The sequence below is a fragment of the Scyliorhinus canicula genome, chromosome 13, assembly GCF_902713615.1.
Source record: "Scyliorhinus canicula chromosome 13, sScyCan1.1, whole genome shotgun sequence".
Lineage (NCBI taxonomy): Eukaryota > Metazoa > Chordata > Chondrichthyes > Carcharhiniformes > Scyliorhinidae > Scyliorhinus > Scyliorhinus canicula.
Window position 1 is genome coordinate 115,664,040 of NC_052158.1, and position 23,837 is coordinate 115,687,876.

Below are 23,837 nucleotides of genomic sequence, written 5' to 3' on the forward strand. Positions count from 1 at the left end.
GGTCATAGTCATCAGTCCTGGAATATCCTTTCCTCGGTTTGACAAATTGAAAATTATTTGGGTTTTCCCATCCAGTGTCCTGACAAAAATTGGGGCCTGGATTGGTGTCCGAACAATGGGAAAATAATGCTTTCACTCATATAAGAATCCAAAATAAATCTAAAGAACATTTCTTCTCAATGGCCATGGGTAGAATGTGGAATGGTGGCATGTTTGATGCAAAAAGCTGTGATGCTGTTCAAGAAAATGTAGTGATAAAAGGGAAAGAATGATATGCTGATTGGCTGAGATTATATTGATAGAATGGGAGTATAGAATCATAGGATTTACAGTGCATAAGGAAGCCATTCAGCCCATCGGGTCTGCATCGACTCTTGGAAAGAACACCCTCCTTAAGCCCACGCCTCCACCCTACCCCAATAACCCCACCTAACCGTTTGGAAACTAAGGAGCAAATTAGCATGGCCAACCCACCTAACCTGCACAACTTTGGACTGTGGGAGGAAACAGGAGCACTCGGAGAGAACCCATGCAGACACAGGGAGAAAGTGCAAACTCCACACAGACAGTCACCTGAGGCCAGAATTGAACCCGGGACCCTGGCGCTGTGAGGCAGCAGCGCTAACCACTGTGCCACCGTGCTGCCCATGTGAAGTATAAATACCAACATAGATTCATTTGGATGAATAGCCAGCTCCTACACTGTTAGTTTATGTTTTGGAAATGGCAAAAGAAGTGCAGAATGTAAATATAGAGGGTGGGATTCTCCGTTGCCTGCCGCCAATATTGTTATCGACGATCGGGCGGAGAATCCATTCTGACGGCCAAATTGGGGCCGGCGGCGGTTTGACGCCAGTTTGCGAGTGTCCGACTCCTCCAAAATGGCGTTATCGTGTCATGCACCGCACTCTGCCGCAGCAGTGTTGGCGTGTCATCAGCATGATGCTCTGCCCCTGATCGGCCGAGTTCCCGACCACATGGTTGACGTGTGGTCTGAGCGGTCGGGAACCAAGTGTGCCGGCTTCAGACTGTGTCCAGCGCCACCTTACTCGGCCAGGATCCATGCCGTTGGCTGGGGCAGCTTCCTCGAGGGCTGGGGGGACTGGTGGCGGGTGGCCAGGGGTTATCTTGTGGGGTCGCAGATGATGGGTCGGGTCCCCGCACGGCTGCCGCCATGTTGTACTGCATTGTACCACTGCAGGTTGCCGTGCTTATGCTCGACCAGGGACCCGGCCATTCTCTGGCTGTTTTTGGCACGGGAGCCGGAGGTTTCACCATGTGCCACTGCTAACCCCTCAACGGTCCCGGAATCGGTGAGAGTTCGACGTTGATTTTGGCATCGTGAAACGCCTGCAAATTCTCTGTTTCAGCCGGCACTGAGCCGCTAAATCGCAGAATCCAGCCCCATACTTTCACCTTATTCCCCAAAATATTAAGAAAAGCAAACTTGTTTTTTTTTCAGTAAAATAAAAGAGAGCTTGTTGTCTGATGGAAGAGTTTGAACCCCAAGTTTGTAATGGAAAAAAATGAAAAGAAATTTAAAGATTATTAAATAATCTGTTTTGTTATTATCTTTTTGAAAATCTGATTAATTTAATTTGGAGATTATTTTTCATTCCATTGCAAAGGGAACAGTATATGCTGCATACATACCACAGCAGAATTGTTGTGAAGAATATTTGGAGCAGTAGTAGTATTAGATATAACTGTGCAATTAACTTGCAATTTCCTCTTCCATAGCTAACCAATCCTTCTATTGCAGAAGGTGTTGGGATTTTATTTTCCACACTAGATGTCCAGGCAGGCCGCAAACTGAAAACTGAACTTGAGGTGATTCTTGCCTGCATTGATTCATAGTCAGTTGATCTTTCTGGAGGGTATGTAGTAAGAGTCATTGGAATGAAAGTCGTAGATGTGTCATCCTGTGGAACTAATGTAGGGTAATATGTTATAATAGCATTGGCGGGTGATTCCATTTCTTGTGCATCCAGTGATGAGGTCCAGGGCATTGTGTATGACCAAGGTGTACGAAGCACAAAAATTAACGATTGCTTGGATGTTACGGTGGGAGTTGTAAAAATCTTTGTCGATGGTGTACTCAGGATTTCTACAGCAGAAGTTGAAAATTCTGGAGTAGTGGTGTGTCCTGTTGTCCTTGTTGTATTTGGAGTCATGAATGGTGTAGTCACAATCGGAGTTGAAATATCTGTGGTAGTTGGGTCTGTTGTCCTTGTCGTACTTGGAGTCATGAATGGTGTAGTCACAATCGGAGTTGAGATATCTGTGGTAGTTGGTAGTTCTGTTGTCATTGTTGTGCCTGGTGTTGAGAATGGTGTAGTCACAATCGGAGTTGAGATATCTGTGGTAGTTGGTAATTCTGTTGTCATTATTGTACTTGGTGTTGAGAATGGTGTAGTCACAATCGGAGTTGAGATGACTGTGGTAGTTGGTAGTTCTGTTGTCATTGTTGTGCCTGGTGTTGAGAATGGTGTACTCACAATCGGAGTTGAGATATCTGTGGTAGTTGGTAGTTCTGTTGTCATTGTTGTGCCTGGTGTTGAGAATGATGTAGTCACAATCGGAGTTGAGATATCTGTGGTAGTTGGTAATTCTGTTGTCATTGTTGTGCCTGGTGTTGAGAATGGTGTACTCACAATCGGAGGTGAGATATCTGTGGTAGTTGGTAATTCTGTTGTCATTGTTGTGCCTGGTGTTGAGAATGGTGTACTCACAATCGGAGTTGAGATATCTGTGGTAGTTGGTAGTTCTGTTGTCATTGTTGTGCCTGGTGTTGAGAATGTTGTAGTCACAATCGGAGTTGAGATATCTGTGGTAGTTGGTAGTTCTGTTGTCATTGTTGTGCCTGGTGTTGAGAATGGTGTACTCACAATCGGAGTTGAGATATCTGTGGTAGTTGGTAATTCTGTTGTCCTTGTTGTACTTGGTGTTGAGAATGGTGTAGTCACAATCGGAGTTGAAATGTCAGATGTAGTTGGTAATTTTGTCGTCCTTGTTGTACTTGGTGTTGAGAATGGTGTAGTCACAATCGGAGTTGAAATGCCTGTGGTAGTTGGTGGTTCTGTTGTCCTTGTTGTACTTGGAGTCGTGAATGGTGTAGTCACAATCGGAGTTGAGATATCTGTGGTAGTTGGTGGTTTTGTTGTGAATTCAGTTGTAATTCTAGGAAGAGTTGTTGACGTGGTCATGGGTGAAGTTGAAGCCACTGGAGTGATGATATGCTCTGTTGTTATCCCTGTTGTTGTTGTGGAAATCGGAGTGGACCCCCAAATGAACATTGTAGAAGTTGAAATTTCTGTGGTGCTGAGCTGTTCTGTTGTCAATTCTGTTATAATTGTGGGGAATGCAATTGATTTGATAGTCCCCAAAGTTGAAATTTGTGGAGTAGTAGACTGCCGTGTTATAACTGTGCTAACAGCAGCAGATGTCAACACGGTCGGGGTAGAAGTTGAACCTTCTGCTGTTGTGCTTTTCTCAGTTGTGGTTAAGCAGATTAATTCATCTTCTCCTAAATTCTCAATAACCTGTCCAGTGGGATCACCAGGATGGTGACATTTAACCTCAGAAGATGATTTCACTTTAATCTTATTAGACTTCATCCAATTTTTGAGATACAATAATTGACAGTCACATACGAAAGGGTTATCCTTCAGATTGAGTCCACTTGAAATCAGAGACATCAAATTATCAAACGTTCCATTAGGTATATTAGATAATAGGTTGTTAGCAAGATTAAGCCTTTTCAACTGGGGCACATGTTTAAAAATGTCTTTTTCTAAGGTAGTCAGATCGTTTTCTTGCAATTGAAGATCACTCAATTTCTTAAGTCCATTGAAAGCTCCCTTTGTGAGATGAGTAATCTTGTTCTTGCTCAATATCAGTTTTTTCAGATTAGGCAGAGTATTGAACACATCATCAGGAATAGTGGTGAGTCTGTTTTCAGTCAATGAAAGTTCAGTGAGACCAGGCATTGATCCAAATAAACTGGCAGGAAGACTTGCGAGCATGTTAGAATACAGCCTCAATTTTGTTATTTTTGTCAAATTATGGAAAAATCCAAATGGAAGCTCTGTGATGTTGTTGTTCTCCAAATATAATTTCTCTAATTTAAGGAGTTTGGAAAAAATTCTCGTTGGGAGATGTGTTATGTTGTTATTTCCCAAAGAAAGCTCTGTTAATTCTGGGAGATTATCAAAAATACCTTCGGGGAGGTCAGTAATCTGATTTTGGTAAAGTCTGAGGACTTTGAGTTCGGAAAGTTTTGCAAATACTTCCCGAGAAAGATTGCTTATCTGATTTATTGCCAAGTGCAGTCTTTTAAGGTGCATAAGTTTGTCAAATATCTGATCAGGAAGGGTCTTTATTTGATTACCAAACAACCGCATGTCAGTTAAATTGGAAAGTTTATCAAATAATCCATTCTCTAAGTTATTGATCTTGTTATCAGACAGATAAAGAATATTCAGGTGGCCAAGTTTGTCAAAAATTCCTACACTCAATCTTTTCAATAAACTTTTTGTTACCTCAAGATGTATGAGATTAGTGAGAGCATCCAGAGCCCCAATTTGTATTGTACTTATTGGATTACTCAGAAATACAAGCTCTGTCAGTGATGCAGGATAAATTTGAAAGTCTCCTTGTCTTATTGCAGAAATGTTAGTTTGGAAAATCGTAATTCGAGTTGTATTGGATGGTATAATCGCTGGAATTTCTGTCATTGTGCTGGTACAGAACAAAGTTTCTTCTTTAAACTCACAGTCAGAAGTGGAAATGACAAAACCACCCAACTGTGCAACAAATAGCAAGGCCAAGAAATGTGTGCAAGTCATTTTCCTGTAAAACAAAATGATGAAAAGAATATTTAGAGAATAAATACTTTGGATTGAAAGACCAAACTGCTAATTGAATGAAGCATTATTTAAGACGTAAATCGGGACAGGATTCTTCGACCCCCGCCAGGTCAGAGAATCGGCGGGGGGGGGGCACGCGAATCGCACCACGTCTCCCCGAGCGGAGAATCGGCGGCATTGGGGCTGGTGTGGTCGGCGCGGCGCCGGTCGGGGGCCTTTCTATGTGGCCCCCTAGCGAGTCTCCAGCCCGGATGTGCCACGTGGCCGTATAGAAAAAACCTTGATTCCCGCCGATGCCGTTCTATCCTGCTCTGAGCCGGCAGGAGCTCGGCTTTGAAGGGTCAGGTGTGGGGGGAGGGGGGGGCGTGGGGTCCGACCTCGGGGGTTGGGCCTCCGATGTGGCCTGGCCTGCAATCGGGACTCACCGATCGACAGGCGGTCCTCTTTGTCTCCCGGCCTCCTTTCTTCCGTGCAGTGCCTGTACCCCTGCGCCATGTTGGGTCGGGGCCGGTGCGGACAATGGACACACTGCGCATGCGCGCATCCACCGGCGCCCATTCCACAGCCGGATCAGCAGCTGGAGTGGCGTGAATCTTGCTGGATCCCTGCAGGGGTCAGATTTGCTGATCCTGGGGCCGTTTTGACGGCGCCAAGAAACACAACGGCGTTTCCAACAGCGTCAACACTTAGCCTCAGGATCAGAGACTCCTGCCCCAGATTTCTATCAAGTTTAAGTAGTAAGTAATGCCATACATGATTATTTGAAAAGACTTGCCAGCTTTGGACTGCAAACTTTGGCTCAAATTGCCCACTATTACAGTGTTGTTACCAAAAAGGCAACCACATTGGACACGCAAGCAAAACCAGTCAACGTGTAATGCAGATATGCTATTAGCAATGTTATTTTGCATTTAGCACCCCAGCTGACACCTGCCCTTAAACATGTAGAGCTGATCATGCATTCAGCCACAAAAAGGGCCCTCCCCCCATCAGCACCGTTTAAACAGAGGTTTGCCAATAATTGAACAGTGTTCAGTTCTATTCACAACTCCTCAGATACTGAAGAAACCTACATCTGCACATAGCAGTGTGGAACCAGTCAGACTTGGGGTGATAAGTAACATGCAGTGTCAATAATGACCATTTCCTCTTGACATCCAACGGCATTGTTATATTTTTATGTTTTCTGAATATAATCTTATTAATTTCAGACCGGGATAGAAAACTAAACGCAGGTTCAAGAATGAAGATCACCACCACGGGTAATTTGGGATTGTGAATAAATGCTGGCCAAGCCAGCGATGCCCACTTCCCATGCAAGACTTAAAAAAGAAACAATTGACTACAAAGGTCGCTGTTGCAATTAATTTCTACAGGTTATAATTTGTTCAGGCTGAAGCAAGTGCAAACGGGGACCGGGCGCCATGGTTGCTGAGCCTCGACCCACATCCCGGCACGCACGTCCCCTCCCAGCTCCTCCTCCCACTTGTGCTTAAGCTCCTAAGCAGTGGCATAGTGGTATTGTCACTGGACTAGTAATTCAGTGACCCAGGCTAATGATCTGGGGACCTGGGTTCGAATCCCACCACGGCAGGTGGTGAAATTTAAACTTAATACAATATCTGAAATTTAAAAACTGTGAAACCATTGTCGATTGGCATAAAAACCAACATGGTTCTCTTTTGCGCTTTAGGGAAGGACATCTGCCACCTTTATCTGGACTACCTTACATGTGACGCCAGACCCACAGAAATGTCGTCTGAAATGGGCTGGCAAGCCACTCAGTTATACTCAGCCGCTCCAACAACTAAAAAAAAAGAGAAAGGAAACCGGACGGATCACCCAGCGTGGAATCAGGCACCGGAAACAACAACGGCAGACCAGCACTGTCGATCCTGGGGACTCGTGCCAAAGTTAAGGGAACGATCTCGCTGACCGAGTTAAGCATGAGCCTCACAGAATCATACTTTGTATGACAAAATTCGGCAGGAGCTAGGGAATGTGGATTGGGAGAAGCTGTTTTAGGGTAAATCCACATTTGAAATGTGGGAGTCTTTTAAGGAAAAGTTGATTCGAGTGCAGGACAGATATGTCCATGTGAAAATGAGGGATAGAAATGGCAAGGTTAGGGAACCATGGATGCCGGGTGGAATTGTGAGACTAGCTAAGATGAAAAAGGAAGCAGACATAAGATCGAGGCGACTCAAAACTGATGAAGCTTTGGAGGAATATCAGGAAAGTAGGACAAATCTCAAACGCGCAATACAGTGGGCTAAAAGGGGTCATGAAATACCTTTGGTTAACAGGGTTAAGGAAAATCCCAAAGCCTTTAATTCATTTATAAGGAGCAAGAGAGTAACTAGAGAAAGGATTTGCCCACTCAAAGACAAAATGGGGAATTTATGCATGGAGTCAGAGGAAATGAGTGAGAATCTTAATGAGTACTTTCCATCGGTATTCACCAAGGAGAGGGACATGACGGATGTTGAGGCTAGGAATGGATGTTTAAATACTCTAGGTCATGTTGGCATAAGGAAGGGGGACATTAAGGTGGACAAGTCCCCAGGACCGGATGGGATCTATCCCAGGTTACTGAGGGAAACGAGGGATGAAATAGCTGAGGCCTTAACAGATATCTTTGCAGCATCCTTGAGCACGGGTGAGGTCCTGGACGACTGGAGAAGTGCTAATGTTGTCCCTTTGTTTAAGAAGGGTAGCAGGGATAATCCAGGGAATTATAGACCGGTGAGTTTGATGTCAGTGGTAGGCAAACTGTTGGAGAAGATACTGAGGGATGGGATCTATTCACATTTGTAAGAAAATAGACTTATTGGTGATCGGCAGCATGGTTTTGTGCGGGTAAGGTCATGTCTTACAAACCTAATAGAATTCTTTGAGGAAGTGACAAAGTGAATTGATGAGGGAAGGGCTGTAGATGTCATGTACATGGACTTCAGTAAGGCTTTTCATAAAGTTTCCCATGGCAGGTTGATGGAAAAAGTGAAGTCGTATGGGGTTCAGGGTGTACAAGATAGATGGATAAAGAACTGGCTGGGCAACAGGAGACAGAGAGTAGTGGTGGAAGGGAGTGTCTCAAAATGGAGAAAGGTGACTAGTCGTGTTCCACAGGGATCCGTGCTCGGACCACTGTTGTTTGTGATATACATAAATGATCTGGACGAAGGTATAGGTGGTCTGATGAGCAAGTTTGCAAATGATACTAAGATTGGTGGAGTTGCAAAAAGCGAGGAGGACTGTCAGAGAATACAGCAAAATATAGATAGATTGGAGAGCTGTGCAATAAAATGGCAGATGGAGTTCAATCCAGGCAAATGCGAGGTGATGCATTTTGGAAGATCTAATTCAAGAGCGGACTATATGGTCAATGGAAGAGTCCTGGGGAAAATTGATGTACAGAGAGATCTGGGAGGTTAGGTATTGTACCCTGAAGGTGGCAACGCAGGTCAATAGAGTCGTCAAGAAGACATACAGCATGCTTGCCTTCATCGGACAGGGTATTGAGTACAAGAGTCGGCAGGTCATGTTACAGTTGTATAGGACTTTGGTTCAGCCACATTTGGAATGCTGCGTGCAGTTCTGGTCGCCACATTACCAGACGGATGTGGATGCTTTAGAGAGGGTGCAGAGGAGGTTCACCAGGATGTTGCCTGGTATGGAGGGTGCTAGCTATGCTTTGCAGGTAATTAAGTCTTTACAGGTCCAGATGGAGCAACTGGAGAGAGGGATAATCACAGGTTAAAGAGGTGTGAATTGTCTCTAGCTAGGACAGTAGGATTTTGCAAGCCCAGGCCCATAGAATCATAAAATTTACGATGCGGAATTGGCCATTTGGCCCATCGAGTCTGCACCGGCCCTTGGAAAGAGCACCCTACTTAAGCTCACACCTTCACCTGATTCCCGTAATCCAGCAATGCACCTTACCTTTTTGGATACTAAGGGCAATTTTAGCCTGGCCAATCTACCTAATCTCCACATCCTTGGACTATGGGAGGAAACCGGAGCACCCAGAGGAAACCCACACACACATGGGGAGAACATGCAGACTCCGCACAGACAGTGACCCAAGCTGGGAATCAAACCTGGGTCCCTGGAGCTCTGAAGAAACTGTGCTAACCACTGTGCTACCATATCTTAGTAAATTTGTTTTTTCAAAACTCCACCAGCTGCTCCATTGAGCACTGGGTTGACAGCGATCCCTGCTTGCCCTCCGCCATCTTCACCTGTGTCACACCACAGAAACTTTCCTGCTCCAGCTGCTCTCTCTCTCTCATGGTACTTCTTGCCCACTGATCTACACACCGGCCTTCAGGCATGGAGGCAGGCTACTGTGTATCTCACCCTCTGACCTCAGGTGCATTTGTCAGCAATCCTCTGGAGGTCCTGGCTGAGCCCTGCCAACATTCGGGTGTCACAGGTGAGGAAGTGCCAGCTTGTTCTGCCCACTGCCCATGAGATGTGCCAGTGTCAGGTGGGGGGGAGATTCAGAAGCATTGAGGTGTTCCAGCACGTCATCTGTGGGAGACAGTGGCACGGCCTCCATCACTTCCTCCTCCCTCATGGGGTCGACGGCCCCCAGGCTAATCCATGGGACTGAGGTGAGGCCGGAGGGAGGGAAGGCGGTGAGGCTGGAGTGAGCTCCGTAGGCTCCACCATCACCTGACACTGTCAGTCCTGGAGACCCGCTCTCATCTCAACCAGAGTCTCGATGACCTCAGCTATGTTTCATAGATAGAATTTACAGTGCAGAAGGAGGCTATTCGGCCCATCGAGTCTGCACCGGCTCCTGGAAAGAGCACCATACCCAAGGTCAACACCTCCACCCTATCCCCATAACCAAGTAACCCCACCCAACACTAAGGGCAATTTTGGACACTAAGGGCAATTTATCATGGCCAATCCACCTAACCTGCACATCTTTGGACTGTGTGAGGAAACCGGAGCACATTGAGGAAACCCACGCACACACGGGGAGGATGTGCAGACTCCGCACAGTGACCCAAGCTGGAATCGTACCTGGGACCCTGTAGCTGTGAAGCAATTGTGCTATCCACAATGCTACCGTGCTGCCCAAGGCTATGTAGTACAGAGATTGGGGGTCACGCCCCTCAGCAAGTGAGTCATTTTGCTCTGCACCACGGTCATGTACCTCAGGGCCTGGCCCAGGTCAGTCAGTGTTTGGCCAGTGCTCTCGATTGCACAGTGTGCCTTGGATTAAAATAAATGCCATCCAGCCTTGCCATACCTCCTTGTGCCTTAACATGTCCATCTTCGCTTTGTCATCCACACGGACTTGGTTTTTCTTCTATATTTGGCTGTGCATCACTGTCCACTCCCTAATCCATTCCCAATACTAAATTAATTAAATGCCCCACAAGGACGTTGGTCCATTCTGTTTCACGTGTGACTTGTCCGACTTGTACAGGTCCTACCTTACCCTGAAACAGACCCAGTGATCCAGAAAGCTGAAACCCTTCCTTCTGCTCCATCTCTTCAGCCACGCATTCATCTGCTCTATTCTCCTATTCCTGTACCAATTACCATGTGGCAAGAGGAGCAATCCAGGGATTGCAACCACTGAGGTGCTGCTTTCCAATCGCTACCTAGCTCCCTAAAGTTTTGTTGCAGGACCTAATCCCCGTTTTTAACTATGTCGACAGTACCAATGTGAACTATGACCTCTGACTGTTCACCCTCCCCCTTCAGAATGCCCTGCCACCATTCAGTATCAGCCTTGACCCTGGCACCAGAGAGGAAACATACCATCCTGGAGTCACGTCTATAGTTGCAGGAATCCCTGTTTGCACCCCTCACTATTGAGTCTCTGACCATTATCACTCTTCCACTCTTACTCCTCCCTCATTGTGCAGCTGAGACACCCACAGTGCTGTGCTTGGCTCTGGCTGCATTCCCCAGAGGAACTGTCACTCTCACCATTTTTGAACACAGGAAAACAGTCCATGAGAGGCATCTGGTGCTTTCTTGACTATGTACCCGCCCCCTTCTTCTGACTGGTGGGCATCCATTCCCTCATTCACTGCATATCCTTAAGCTGCGGGTTGACCACGTCTCAAAATGTGCTGTCCGCAAACCTCTCAACGTTGCAGATGTGCCTCCAGTCAACGCTCAAGGTCCAAAAGGTGGCTATCAGGCTGGTCAGACTGGTGGTACTCCCTCAAAATATGGTCATTCAGTCTGCAAGCAGTGACTAAGAATTCCCACATATTGCAGGTTGTGCAAAACAGGGGACTGAGCTCCCCAGTCATACTTTTAGTTGCAAGACTCTTAGCTTAAATTTATGCCAATTAAAAAATTATTTAAGTTATGTTTTAAAATGCTAGAACTCTGGCCTTTCCTTAACATAGTTTTAACAATTTCTGGACTTGCTCCAGACGTGTGGAGTACTGGACAGCCTTCTTTGAGGCAATGTTCAAAATGGTGGGGGTGAGGGTGGAGCCATGCCCGATAGTGGCGGTCTTCGGGGTCTCAGACCAGCCAGATCTATTCCTAGGGAGGAAGGCGGACACCCTTGCCTTTGCCTCCCTGATCGCCCGCCGTAGAATCCTGTTTGGCTGGCGATCAGCAGCACCGCCCAGAGCTGCAGACTGGCTGTCCGACCTCTCGAAATCTCTCCAAATGGAGAAAATTAAATTCGCCATCTGAGGGTCAGACGACGGCTTCCACAGAACATGGGAGACATTCACACGATTGTTCCGGCACCTGTTTGTGGCCAACGAGCAAGAGGAAGAATAGCCAGGTAGTGATAAATCAGGGGAAAGTAATCAAGATTCAGGGGAAAGTAGCCAAGGCATGAAAGGGAGAGATAGACCGGGAGGGAGGGAGAGGGGGTGGGGTGGGGTGGGGTGGGGGGGGGGGGGGGGGGACAGCTAAACCTGAGGAAAGAAAGGTGAACCACGGGGAGGGCGGGGGGCGGAAGGAGACAGCTAAACCTGAGGAAAGAAAGACGAACCGTGGGGGGGGGGGGGGGGGGGGGGGGGACAAGAGAGGAGAACCAGCGAGGTGGGTGGGGGGGAGGGGCAGGGAAATGGGAGCCGGAAGAAAGGCACGGGATACCAAAACGTGCATGACATCTCCAGGAGCGGGGAACGAGAAAAATAAAGACAGAGGACGGGAGGAGCAGCAGAAGCGGAGGTGAGCGCGAGACGGCAGAGAGATCCGTCCGGGAGAAGCAGGCGACAACAACACGACACACAGCCAAGTATCGCACACTGTAATTACCTCCCCGGCACCCAAATGTATATTTGCCTCCCCATCCCCCAACAACAGTCGCCTACTTACGTGGTGTAAATAATTTTGCCAGGTGTACAGAGCTGCCGCTGTTGAGCTGGTGCACAATACCCTACCAGTTATTCTATTTCATTTTTTTGTGGTATTTCTTTTTTTTTTACTATGTATTATTTTCTTCTCTTTGGTATGTTCGGGTGTGCCCTTCTCTTCTATATATGTGTGTATATATATATATATATACATATGTTTCTTATCTTGTGTACGTAACGGTAATTATACCTTGTTCAAAAACCCAATAAAAAACATTTATAAATAAAATGTACAAGATAATTTTGGCTGTAATGTAATTGTAACTAATAATTTATCTCAATGTCATGTCTAAATAAGTAACTTACCTCGTACCTTATTCACAACTGTTCCCTTCCCTTTATGTTGAGCTCCTTTTCTCTTGTGTCTGTTACAGCTGTAATACATTTGGCAGCTCAGAAGCCATGTGTTCTGTTCTCACTGTGACCCTCAATCGTTATGTTCCCTTTTGTCAACATCAAAATAAACTTTAGTGTAATATTTTCTCTGAAATTTTAATAAATATTGAATGAAAAATAAAAAACATAGTTTTAAAATAGAGAAAACAACTTACCCACTACCTACCAATTAGCTCTCTCTCACGTAGCCTCTACTCATGCAGCAGGGTTAGACAACTCTCTGAAGATGAACAAGTTAGAAAGCAGAGAAGCCAAAGAGCACCTCCTTCCCTTCCCCAACAAATTCTCACTTTCCTCAAATTCCCAAATATACTCACTCTGACTGTGTTTCACACAGATGATATCTCTTCCAACTGCTCGTGAGCCCACTTACTGACCAACTGCTCAATGGGACGTGCCTTGTTAGTGAGAAGTGTCTGCAAAAGGTGATTCAGGCAGACTTGTCATAAATTACTGTCAGCACTGAAAATAACAGCGCAAAACAAGTCTGAAATCTTTTGATAAGGTTGTTTACTTCATTTACAGCATATGCAGCCCCACAGCTTAGCTTGATAAACACTTTGGCAATTAAAGATATCACAAGTTAGTCTAATCATATACATCATTAGTTGCACCTTACAACTGGGTGCATGAACCACAGAACCATAAAATCATTAGATCATAAGAAATAGGAGCTCATTTAGGCCACTCAGATCTGGTCTGCTATTCAATGAGATCATGGCTGATCTGATTGTGGCGTTATCTTTTCCACCAACCCCCCATCACCCACGACACCTTTGTGGATCCAAAAACTATCCAACTCAACCTTGAACATATTCAATTCTAAAGACAAATGCCTCTCTGGGAGAATAAATTCCTCCTCATCTCTCTCAACTCAGAGAAACGTGTCCCCAGTTCTGGGCTTCCCCACGAGAGAAAACATTCTCTCAGGTGTACAAACTTATCAAATTCTTCCTCTCTAATGATTTTAAATAATAAAACCTTGATGGAAGATCAAAGCTCCCAAGATTGGCATGTAGAAGCTATGCTGTGATGTTTGGCAACGTCACACTGAGAACAGTCAGGTCGTCCAGCTTTGGGGTTTCATGTTAAACATTCATAACTAATGAGTTTAATATCCAGGATTTGTTTTGTATCTTTAACAACACCATTTTGCTACAGTTTATTATTCATTCTCATCATGTAGGTGTCACGGGAAAGGACAACACTTATAGCTTAAACATAGTTCCCATGAGATGGTGTTCTTGACCTTCATCTGTGGGCAAGAGGTTGGTGCTTGGTTGATCAGTATTACCATTGTGTTTTCTTTTCTCTAAATTTGGACAGAGGGTTAAATTATGTATTATTTCTGGTCTGTTTATATAGTAGTTCAATAAACAAAGACAAGGCAGGACCCATCAGTCCAATTGTGTTGTAATTCCAGGAGATAATGTCATCTGGAGGAACCCTGGCTCTGGGTTTCAGACTGAGTGACAAGGTTGGCTGATCCCAGGCTCAGCCAGAGCAAATACTCAAATTGATTCACAGTGTAGATACCTGGGGAGGCCACGCCCCGTGAACACTTTGCAAAGAATGCTGGGAAAACAAACAATGCTGAGAAAGCAAGCAGGTGCAAGGTTTGTCTGTTGATTGGAGCTGTAGCTCCCAGATAAGACCGATACTGCAAAGCCATTACCATATTAATGAGCCATCTCCGGGGACAAAAGAGTAACATTTAGGTAAACGATACTAAAGCAGACACTAAGCCAGAGGAGACTAGAACAAAGCAGGCCAACGGCCACCTAGGACCCTTTATTGGAGGAAATCGATACCAATGATCAAGATACGGTCCAATTAATTGGGACCAAGTTCAAGGCCCACCCAAAAGCGCGCAAAGCTCCTTTTGGGGCAGCATGGTGGTTAGCATAAATGCTTCACAGCTCCAGGGTCCCAGGTTCGATTCCCGGCTGGGTCACTGTCTGTGCGGAGTCTGCACGTCCTCCCCATGTGTGCATGGGTTTCCTCCGGGTGCTCCGGTTTCCTCCCACAGTCCAACGATGTGTGGGTTAGGTGGATTGGCCATGCTAAATTGCCCATAGAGTCCTAAAAAGTAAGGTTAAGGTTGTTGGGTTACGGGTATAGGGTGGATACGTGGGTTTGAGTAGGGTGATCATTGCTCGGCACAACATCGAGGGCCGAAGGGCCTGTTCTGTGCTGTACTGTTCTATGTTCTATATCTATGTCTATAAGAAGAAGCCCCCAAGAGAGAATAGCTCTCCTGGCCTTGGCTCTCAGCGAGGAGAGACCTGCCTAGCAGCTGCACCAGAACAAGTAAGTCCAAAGTCAACGCACGCTACGAGACAGACGCTTCTAGCTACTATTCTGTACCAGCTCGACCCCAGCAGCCTCAGAACCGGACAACGGCCATTGTTCCTCTGACTGAGTGGGCGCCTGAAGCTAAGTATAGGCTTTAGTAGTAGTGATAGATTAGTTGGTAGAGTTTTGTACATGAGTATATTTGAATGTGTGTGTAAATAAATGAGCATTGATTTCGAACTTACTAACTGTTGTATCGAGTCTTTGATCAGTATTCGGATTCGAACCTTGTGGCGGTATCGAAAGATACCTGGCGACGTAATAAGATTTAAGGAAGATGACCATATTAACCACCATAAACAGCCAATTTAAGAGAGAACACAACGAGCAAGAATGATCTGAGAGGTGAGTAGGAACTGCTAAATAAAATGTAAAGAATGATTTACATGGTTGACCCCAGAACTGAGAGAAAATAATGAACTGACTGCGGCTACTTTCTGCAGCAAAGTGAAGGTGGAGGGATGCCATGACGGAGGCCATCGAGATTATGAAAGGCTTTGAGAAAGTAAACACAGAGAAGATTTTTCCACTTGCATTTGAAGTCAGATCAAGGGGCATTCATTAAATGCAAGATAGTGTAAGTATCCTTTCTGTTTATTCTCTTTTGTTATCCTTTCTTTTATTTTGCTGTTATTATTTTTGATCCAGGGATGAATAGTGGATGCGCGTCTTTAAATTAAACTGCAGAGAGGAGTGAGGAATTCAGAAGTTACAAAAGAAAACACTCTGAAAGTTGTTGCTAGTTTGAACAGGAGACGTCAGACATTTCAGCACCAGAGAGAGAGAGATGGGGTGGGACTTGGTTTGATTAATTGGCTGGTGGCCAATGAATTGGCGAAAAGGCTGTACTCTGCATAGTAACAAGTAGTGATTGGATCCCAGAATAATTCTCAGATACCTCAGGGAGCAGTTGAGTCTTAGAAACACAAAGACAAGGACCTGCTCTCTCTCTCTATTTATCTCACTCCAGAAAGGTTGTGAGTACTGTATTTCTGAAGCTGCAGATAACCTGAATGAATGAATCCACAGGGAAATATTTACAGGCTGCAAATAAAGACAAGGGCTTGCTCTCTCTCACTCTCTAGAAAGGTTGTGAGGGCTATATTTCAGCATTAATCACAGAGACCTGGAGAAATCTACAGTAAAAAGTTTGAGGAGGAGTAAGGTGCTAGAAACAACCACCTGAAACAAAGACTATTTTTCCTTTTACTTATGATTTTCACCCCTCCTCTCCCTCTGTGTTTGTTTGTCTTCTGGGTTTGTAGAGGGGGAAGCAAGTTAAAGTGGAGAATTGGGAATTATATATTAGTTAACCAGTATTTTCTGCATATTTAATTATAATCCTTATTAAAAATTAAGAGTAATTGTGTTTACATTTTTAAAAATTGTATTTTACAATTTAACGTGGCCAGTCCACGTAACCTGCACATAATTGGGTTGTGGGGGTGAGACCCACGCAGACATGGGGAGAATGTGCAAACTCCATGCAAACAGTGACCCGGGGCTGGGATCAAATCCGGGTCATCAGCGCCGTGAGGCAGGAGTGCTAACCACTGCACCAATGTTTACATTTTCAAACCAGGTGACTGTAATTAATGGGCAGCCAAGGGTCAAAGACATCGGGATTTTGTTTCTAAGAATTATTGGTTGATTCAGTTGAGTTGGGACTCCGGGAAAAGTGGGGCTGTAATTGACGGCCCACTACCCACTAGCTGTCATAAGAATAATCACCAGTAATCCAACAGGGAATTGGAGGGAAACGTATTTGTCCAAATGTTCAAACACATTTTGCTGAAACAAAACCCGACAACGGCAGTAATAATCTGACATTCTAATCAGAGGGACATAACGCAGCTGGTGGTGTATGGTTTATTTTGCTGACCGTGTGCCATTAATATTTGTGTAGGCACCAAGATCTTTTGGATGGTATTTCTGTCAGTTCAGAAAAAAGGATGCATATGTGAGGTACAGGCAACTAAAAACAGAGAAAGCACTTGAGGAATACAAGGAAAATAGAAAAGAGCTCCAGCAGGGAGGTAGGAGGGCAAAAAGGATCACAAAATGTCCTTGGCAGAACCCTTAAGGAGAATCCCAAGCCATTTTATATGTATATTAGGAACAAGAGGGTAGGTAGAGAAAAAGTTGGTCCACTCAAGGACAAAGGAGGGAAATTATATGCAGAACCAGAGGAAGTAGGTGAAGTCCTTAATGAATCTTTTACATCGGAACTCACAAAGGAGAGGAACACGTTGATTAGTGGTATCTCCGAGGGATGTGTAAACACTTTAGAACAGGTTATTATTATGCGGAAGGAAGTGGTAGGTGTGTTAAAAAGCATTAAAAAATTCCCAGGGCCAGATGGCATCTATCCCAGAATACTGAGTGAGACAAGAGGTGAAATCGCTGGGCATCTGACAGAAATCTTTGTGTCCTCGTTGGCCACAGGTGAGATCACAGAGGATTGGAGGATATCCAATGCTGTACCATTATTTAAGAAGGGTTGCAAGGATAATCCGGGTAATTATAGGCCAGTGAGCGTCAGTGATAGTGAAATTGTTGGAAATGATTCTCAGAGGTAGGGGGCTGGATGCTCCGATTTGGAGACTATGGGTTGGATTCTCCGCAGCCCGGTGCCGCAATCATGGCCTCCGTGGGGGCGGAGAATCTACTTTCACACCGTGACCGGGCCTGGTGCTCTCCGGCGATTCTCCGGGCCCCGAAAACCGGCGTGACCGCGGAGTATGCCGCGCTGCCACGGGGGCCACGGCAGAGGCCCGCCCAGCAATCCTTCTCACCCGACCGGCCGAGTACCCGACGGCGTGGAACTAACCACCTATTGCCGATCAGAATGCTGGCAGTGTGAGGCCGCCCTGGTTGAGGGCGGGTGAATCGGAGACCAGGAAGGCCCTTCTTGGCAGCCGGTGATTAACTGTGCGGGGGTTGAGGCTCGTGTGCATGCGTAGACTCCGAACCGGAAGTCCCGTATCCGCAGCTAAAGCTGCAATATTCATTCCAGGTCCCTGCCAGCCCCCTGCAGGGCATGAAATTCGTCCAACTTTGTAGAAGGAATTTCTGAGGTAAAACTCCACCGTTTTTACGCTGGCGTGGGGATATAGTCTCATTTTGGGAGAATACAGCCCTACGCCCCCACGCTGGCACTGCCCCCAATTTCGGCATCATTGGGCTTTCTCCACACCGTCGCCAAATGCAATTTCGGTGTTGGGGATCGGAGAATACAGACACGGACCTATGCACATTTGCAAGTGAATGGTCTTATGAGCGACAAGCAGGATGGTTTTGTACGAGGGTGGCAATGTCGCACTAATATAATTACATTTTTTGAGGAGGTGACAAAAACGATGGACGAGGGAAGGGCTGTGGATGTTGTCTACGTGGACTTTAGTGAAGCATTTGGTAAGGTCCCTCATGTCAGGCTGGTGTAAAAGATTAGATGACATGGGGATCAGGGGTGAACTAGCTGGATGGATCCAGAATTGGCTTGGCCATAGAAGACAGAGGGTAGCAGTGGAAGGATGTTTTTCCTATTGGTGGTCTGTAACTCGTGGTGTTCCGCAGGGATCAGTACTGGGTGCTCCGCTCTCTGTAGTATATATAAAGACTTGGAAGAAAATGTAGGGGGTCTGACCAGCAAGTTTGCAGACGATACTAAGATTGCAGGATTTGCGGATAGTGATGAAGATTGTCAGAGAATATAACCGGATATAGAAAGGCTGCAAAATTGGGCAGAGAAATGGCAGATGGAATTTAGCCCAGACAAATGCGAGATGATGCATTTAGGTAGATCCAATTCAGGTGGGAGCTATAAAATAGATGACAGACCCATCAAGAGCATAGAGACACAGAGAGATCTGGGAATGCAGGTTCACAGATCTTTAAAAGTGGCAGCACAGGTGGAAAAGGTGGTAAAGAAAGCATATGTCATGTTGCCGTCATAGGACGGGGTATCATGTATAAAAGCTTAAAGATTATGTTCCAGTTATATAGAACGTTGGTTGGGCCACATTTGGAATACTGTGTCCAATTCTGGTCACCGCACTACCAGACTATGACCCCCACGCCGGCGTGAAAATGGTGGTGGAAAACGGGCGCAAAACGGCCACTAATTTCCCGTTTTGCTGGGGGCGAGCATGGAGGCAGCATGGAGGCACTGATACGGCCTGGGGAATTGCCGGGTCCATGGCCATGCATGCGCACGCCAGCGGCCTGCTGCGGCCGTGCCGTGCTTCATGGCAGATGCCGCTCGCAGACCCGGCCCGCGAAATAGTTGCCCACTTCAGCCAACCCGCGCGCCCCTGACAACCCCACCACAGTGCCCCCAGCCTCGAATATGTCCAGCCCTACCCGCGGAGCGACCCTCCCCCGACTGTGGCGGTGCTGGACTGAATCCGCAGCCACCACGCTGAGTTCCCAACGGGTGAGACCATGAGAGACCAATGCCATCGGGAACTCGGCCGGGGACGGAGCATCGTGTGACAGGCCTCAGCCACCATACAGAGGCCGTGGATACGGCATGCACCGTTTTTGTCAGGGAGCAGAGCATCATGAAAGCGGCGCTGCCCCCGATTTCGGTGTCATCGGGGATTCTCCGCCCCATCGCCGAATGCGATTTCAGCGTCAAGGATTGGAGAATTGTGAAGGGGCTGTTGTCAAGTGAAAATTAAACCCGAAACACTTCCTCATTGTTTCCCTCCCTACCCCCTCCTCTAACCAAAAATAAACAACCGTGGTTGTCGGGAAAGTATGTTTATCTCTTTAAAAGCTTACCTTGAAGGGTGACATCACAGCAAAGCAGTGACCTGATTGGCTGGTAAGGAAAGTGCTCCGATTAGCAGTTGCTGGGAGAAATTTAACTCTTTGTGTGTTGGTGAGTATTGTGATTGGTAAGTAAAATCTTTATTCCTTTCACTTATTAATTATTTGATACTATATTTGCAATCAGTTAAGGTAAAGGGTAAAAATGGCAGGAGATCCCAGACCAGTGTTATGCTCCTCGTGCGCAATGTGGGAGTTCAGGGACGCGGCCGATGCCCCTGACTCCTTTATGTGCGGGAAGTGTGTCCAGCTGCAGCTCCTGTTAGACCGCATGACGGCTCTGGTGCTGCGGATGGACTCACTTTGGAGCATCCACGATGCTGAGGAGGTCGTGGATAGCACATTCAGTGAGTTGGTCACACCGCAGATTAGAATTGGTGATGGAGACAGGGAATGGGTGACCAAAAGGGAGCCAATTGATGTGGTATATCTGGATTTCCAGAAAGACTTTGACAAGGTGCCATACAAAAGGTTGCTGCATAAGATAAAGATGCATGGCATTAAGGGTAAAGTAGTAGCATGGATAGAGGATTGGTTAATTAATAGAAAGCAAAGAGTGGGGATTAATGGGTGTTTCTCTGGTTGGCAATCAGTAGCTAGTGGTGTCCCTCAGGGATCCGTGTTGGGCCCACAATTGTTCACAATTTACATAGATGATTTGGAGTTGGGGACCAAGGGCAATGTGTCCAAGTTTGCAGATGACACTAAGATGAGTGGTAAAGCAAAAAGTGCAGAGGATACTGGAAGTCTGGAGAGGGATTTGGATAGGTTAAGTGAATGAGCTAGGGTCTGGCAGATGGAATACAATGTTGACAAATGTGAGGTTATCCATTTTGGTAGGAATAACAGCAAGCGGGATTATTAATTAAACGATAAAATATTAAAGCATGCCGCTGTGCAGAGAGACCTGGGTGTGCAAGTGCATGAGTCACAGAAAGTTGGTTTACAGGTGCAACAGGTGATTGAAGGCAAATGGAATTTTGTCCTTCATTGCTAGAGGGATGGAGTTTAAGACTAGGGAGGTTATGTTGCAATTGTACAGGGTGTTAGTGAGGCCATACCTGGTGTATTGTGTTCAGTTTTGGTCTCCTTACTTGAGAAAGGACATACTGGCACTGGAGGGTGTGCAGAGGAGATTCACTAGGTTAATCCCAGAGCTGAAGGGGTTGGACTATGAGAAGAGGTTGAGTAGACTGGGACTGTACTCGTTGGAATTTAGAAGGATGAGGGCGGATCTTATAGAAACATTTAAAATTATGAAGGGAATAGATAGGATAGATGCGGGCAGGTTGTTTCCACTGGCGGGTGAAAGCAGAACTAGGGGACATAGCCTCAAAATAAGGGGAAGTAGATTTAGGACTGAGTTTAGGAGGAACTTCTTCACCCAAAGGGTTGTGAATCTATGGAATTCCTTGCCCAGTGAAGCAGTTGAGGCTCCTTCATTACATGTTTTTAAGGTAAAGATAGATATTTTTTGAAGAATAAAGGGATTAAGGGTTATGGTGTTCGGGCCGGAAAGTGGAGCTGAGTCCACAAAAGATCAGCCATGATCTCATTGAAAAGCGGAGCAGGCTCGAGATGCCAGATGGCCTACTCCTGCTCCTAGTTCTTATGTTCTTATATATTTGCAGCATCCTTGAGCACGGGTGAGGTCTTGGACGACTGGAGAATTGCTAATATTGTGCCTTTGTTTAAGAAGGGTAGCAGGGATAATCCAGGGAATTATAGACCGGTGAGTTTGATGTCAGTGGTAGGCAAACTGTTGGAGAAGATACTGAGGGATAGGATCTATTCACATCTGGAAGAAAATAGACTTATCAGTGAAAGGCAGCATGGTTTTCTGCAGGGAAGGTTATGTCTTACAAATCTAATAGAATTCTTTGAGGAAGTGACAAAGTTAATTGATGAGGGAAGGGCTGTAGATGTCATATACATGGACTTTAGTAAGGCGTTTGATAAGGTTTCCCATGGCAGGTTGATGGAAAAAGTGAAGTCGAATGAGGTTCAGGGTGTACTAGCTAGATGGATAAAGTACTGGCTGGGCAACAGGAGACAGAGAGTAGTGGTGGAAGGGAGTGTCTCAAAATGGAGAAGGGTGACTAGTGGTGTTCCACAGGGATCCGTGCTCGGACCACTGTTGTTTGTGATCTACATAAATGACCTGGAAGAAGGTATAGGTGGTCTGATTACCAAGTTTGCAGATGATACTAAGATTGGTGGAGTTGCAGATAGCGAGGAGGACTGTCAGAGAATACAACAAAATATAGATAGATTGGAGAGTTGGGCAGATGGAGTTCAATCCAGGCAAATGCGAGGTGATGCATTTTGGAAGATCAAATTCAAGAGCGGACTATATGGTCAATGGAAGGGTCTTGGGGAAAATTGATGTACAGAGAGATCTGGGAGTTCAGGTCCATTGTACCCTGAAGGAGGCAACGCAGGTGGATAGAGTGGTCAAGAAGGCATACAGCATGCTTGCCTTCATCGACAAGGTATTGAGTACAAGAGTTGGCAGGTCATGTTACAGTTGTATAGGACTTTGGTTCGTCCACATTTGGAATACTGCGAGCAGTTCTGGTCGCCACATTACCAGAAGGATGTGGATGCTTTAGAGACGGTGCAGAGGAGGTTCACCAGGATGGTGCCTGGTATGGAGGGTGCTAGATATGAAGAAAGGTTGAGTAGATTAGGATTGTTTTTGTTGGAAAGACGGAGGTTGTGGGGGGACCTGATTGAGGTCTACATAATTATGAGAGGTATGGACAGAGTGGATAGCGACAAGCTTTTTCCAAGAATGGGGGTGTCAATTACAAGGGAGTCACGATTTCAAGGTGAGAGGGGGAAAGTTTAAGGTAGATATGCGTGGAAAGTTTTTTACGCAGAGGGTGGTGGGTGCCTGGAACGCTTTACCAGCAGAGGTTGTAGAGGCGGGGACGATAGCATCATTTAAGATGCATCTGGACAGGTATATGAACGGGCGGGAACAGAGGGAAGTAGACCTTGGAAAATAGGAGATAGGTTTAGATAAAGGATCTGGATCGGCGCCGGCTGGGAGGGCCGAAGTGCCTGTTCCTGTGCTGTAATTTTCTTTGTTCTTTGGTTGTTCTTTGTTCTAATCCAGCCCCCAGTTTCTGAAACCTCTTGATAAACTTGTTTACTTCATTTACAGACATTCTTTCATAGGTCTTAGTTTGATAAACACATTTGCGACTAAAGATATCACCCTTTACTCTAAGTATGTTCCTCTATGGTGGCACGGTGGTGTAGTGATTAGCTCTACTTCCTCAGACGCCGAGGACCCGGGTTCAATCCCAGCCCTGGGTCACTCTCTGTGTGGAGTTTGCACGTTCTCCCAGTGACTGCATGGGTCTCACCCCCACATTCCAAAGATGTACAGGTTAGGTGGATTGGTCACGCGAACTTGCCCCTTAATTGGAAAAAAATAATTGGGCACTCTAAATTTATAAAATAAATCAATGAATATGTTCACCTATGGCTTTTAAAAGTTGTCGTCTTTTCTCTCCCTCCTGCCCTCTTGATATTAACTGGTTTTGTTGATTGGTTCTGTGTATTTGTCACCTTCGTGTACATTGCCCATGATCATTTTTGCATGTGATTCTTTAAATATTGACACAGAAACAGGCTGTCGCGTGATGCACTATCAACTACGACGAGACAAGAGTAGAATGTAATCGAGGCTTTATTACAAAGAGATGTGCGGCCTCCTACAGCAGCTGCCGAAATGGCTGCTGTTCGGAGAGCACACACATTTGTACTCCACCTACTGGGTGGAGCCAGCAGGCAGGGATCTACCCCCGTACCTGTAGTACAGGGGCCTTACCGTAATACCAATATATACAAAATAATACAACAATGGTGACTACCACATTCACCCCCTGTTAAAAATGAGTCCAGTGGTGGTGGTGGAAAATTATATATATACAGATTGGTTTTAAAGTTACAGAGAAGGTTACGAATTTAGATGATCGGGCGCCTTGATCTGTCATTGAGAGCGTCGCAGAGCTGGTGG

General features: G+C 45.9%; 1 protein-coding gene across 1 annotated transcript in view; it reads right to left on the reverse strand.

Annotated features, from left to right (window-relative positions):
* Positions 1–1,447: 1,447 nt before the first annotated feature.
* LOC119975642 overlaps positions 1,448–23,837 on the reverse strand; it is a 49,960-nt gene continuing 27,570 nt past the window's right edge. The window contains exons 6-7 of the mRNA XM_038815423.1: positions 6,599–6,675; positions 1,448–4,851 (exon numbers count right to left, since the gene is read on the reverse strand). Of these exons, the coding sequence (XP_038671351.1) occupies positions 1,569–4,851; positions 6,599–6,675 (3,360 nt within the window). The 3' untranslated portion in view covers positions 1,448–1,568. The remainder of the gene's footprint in view (positions 4,852–6,598; positions 6,676–23,837) is intronic.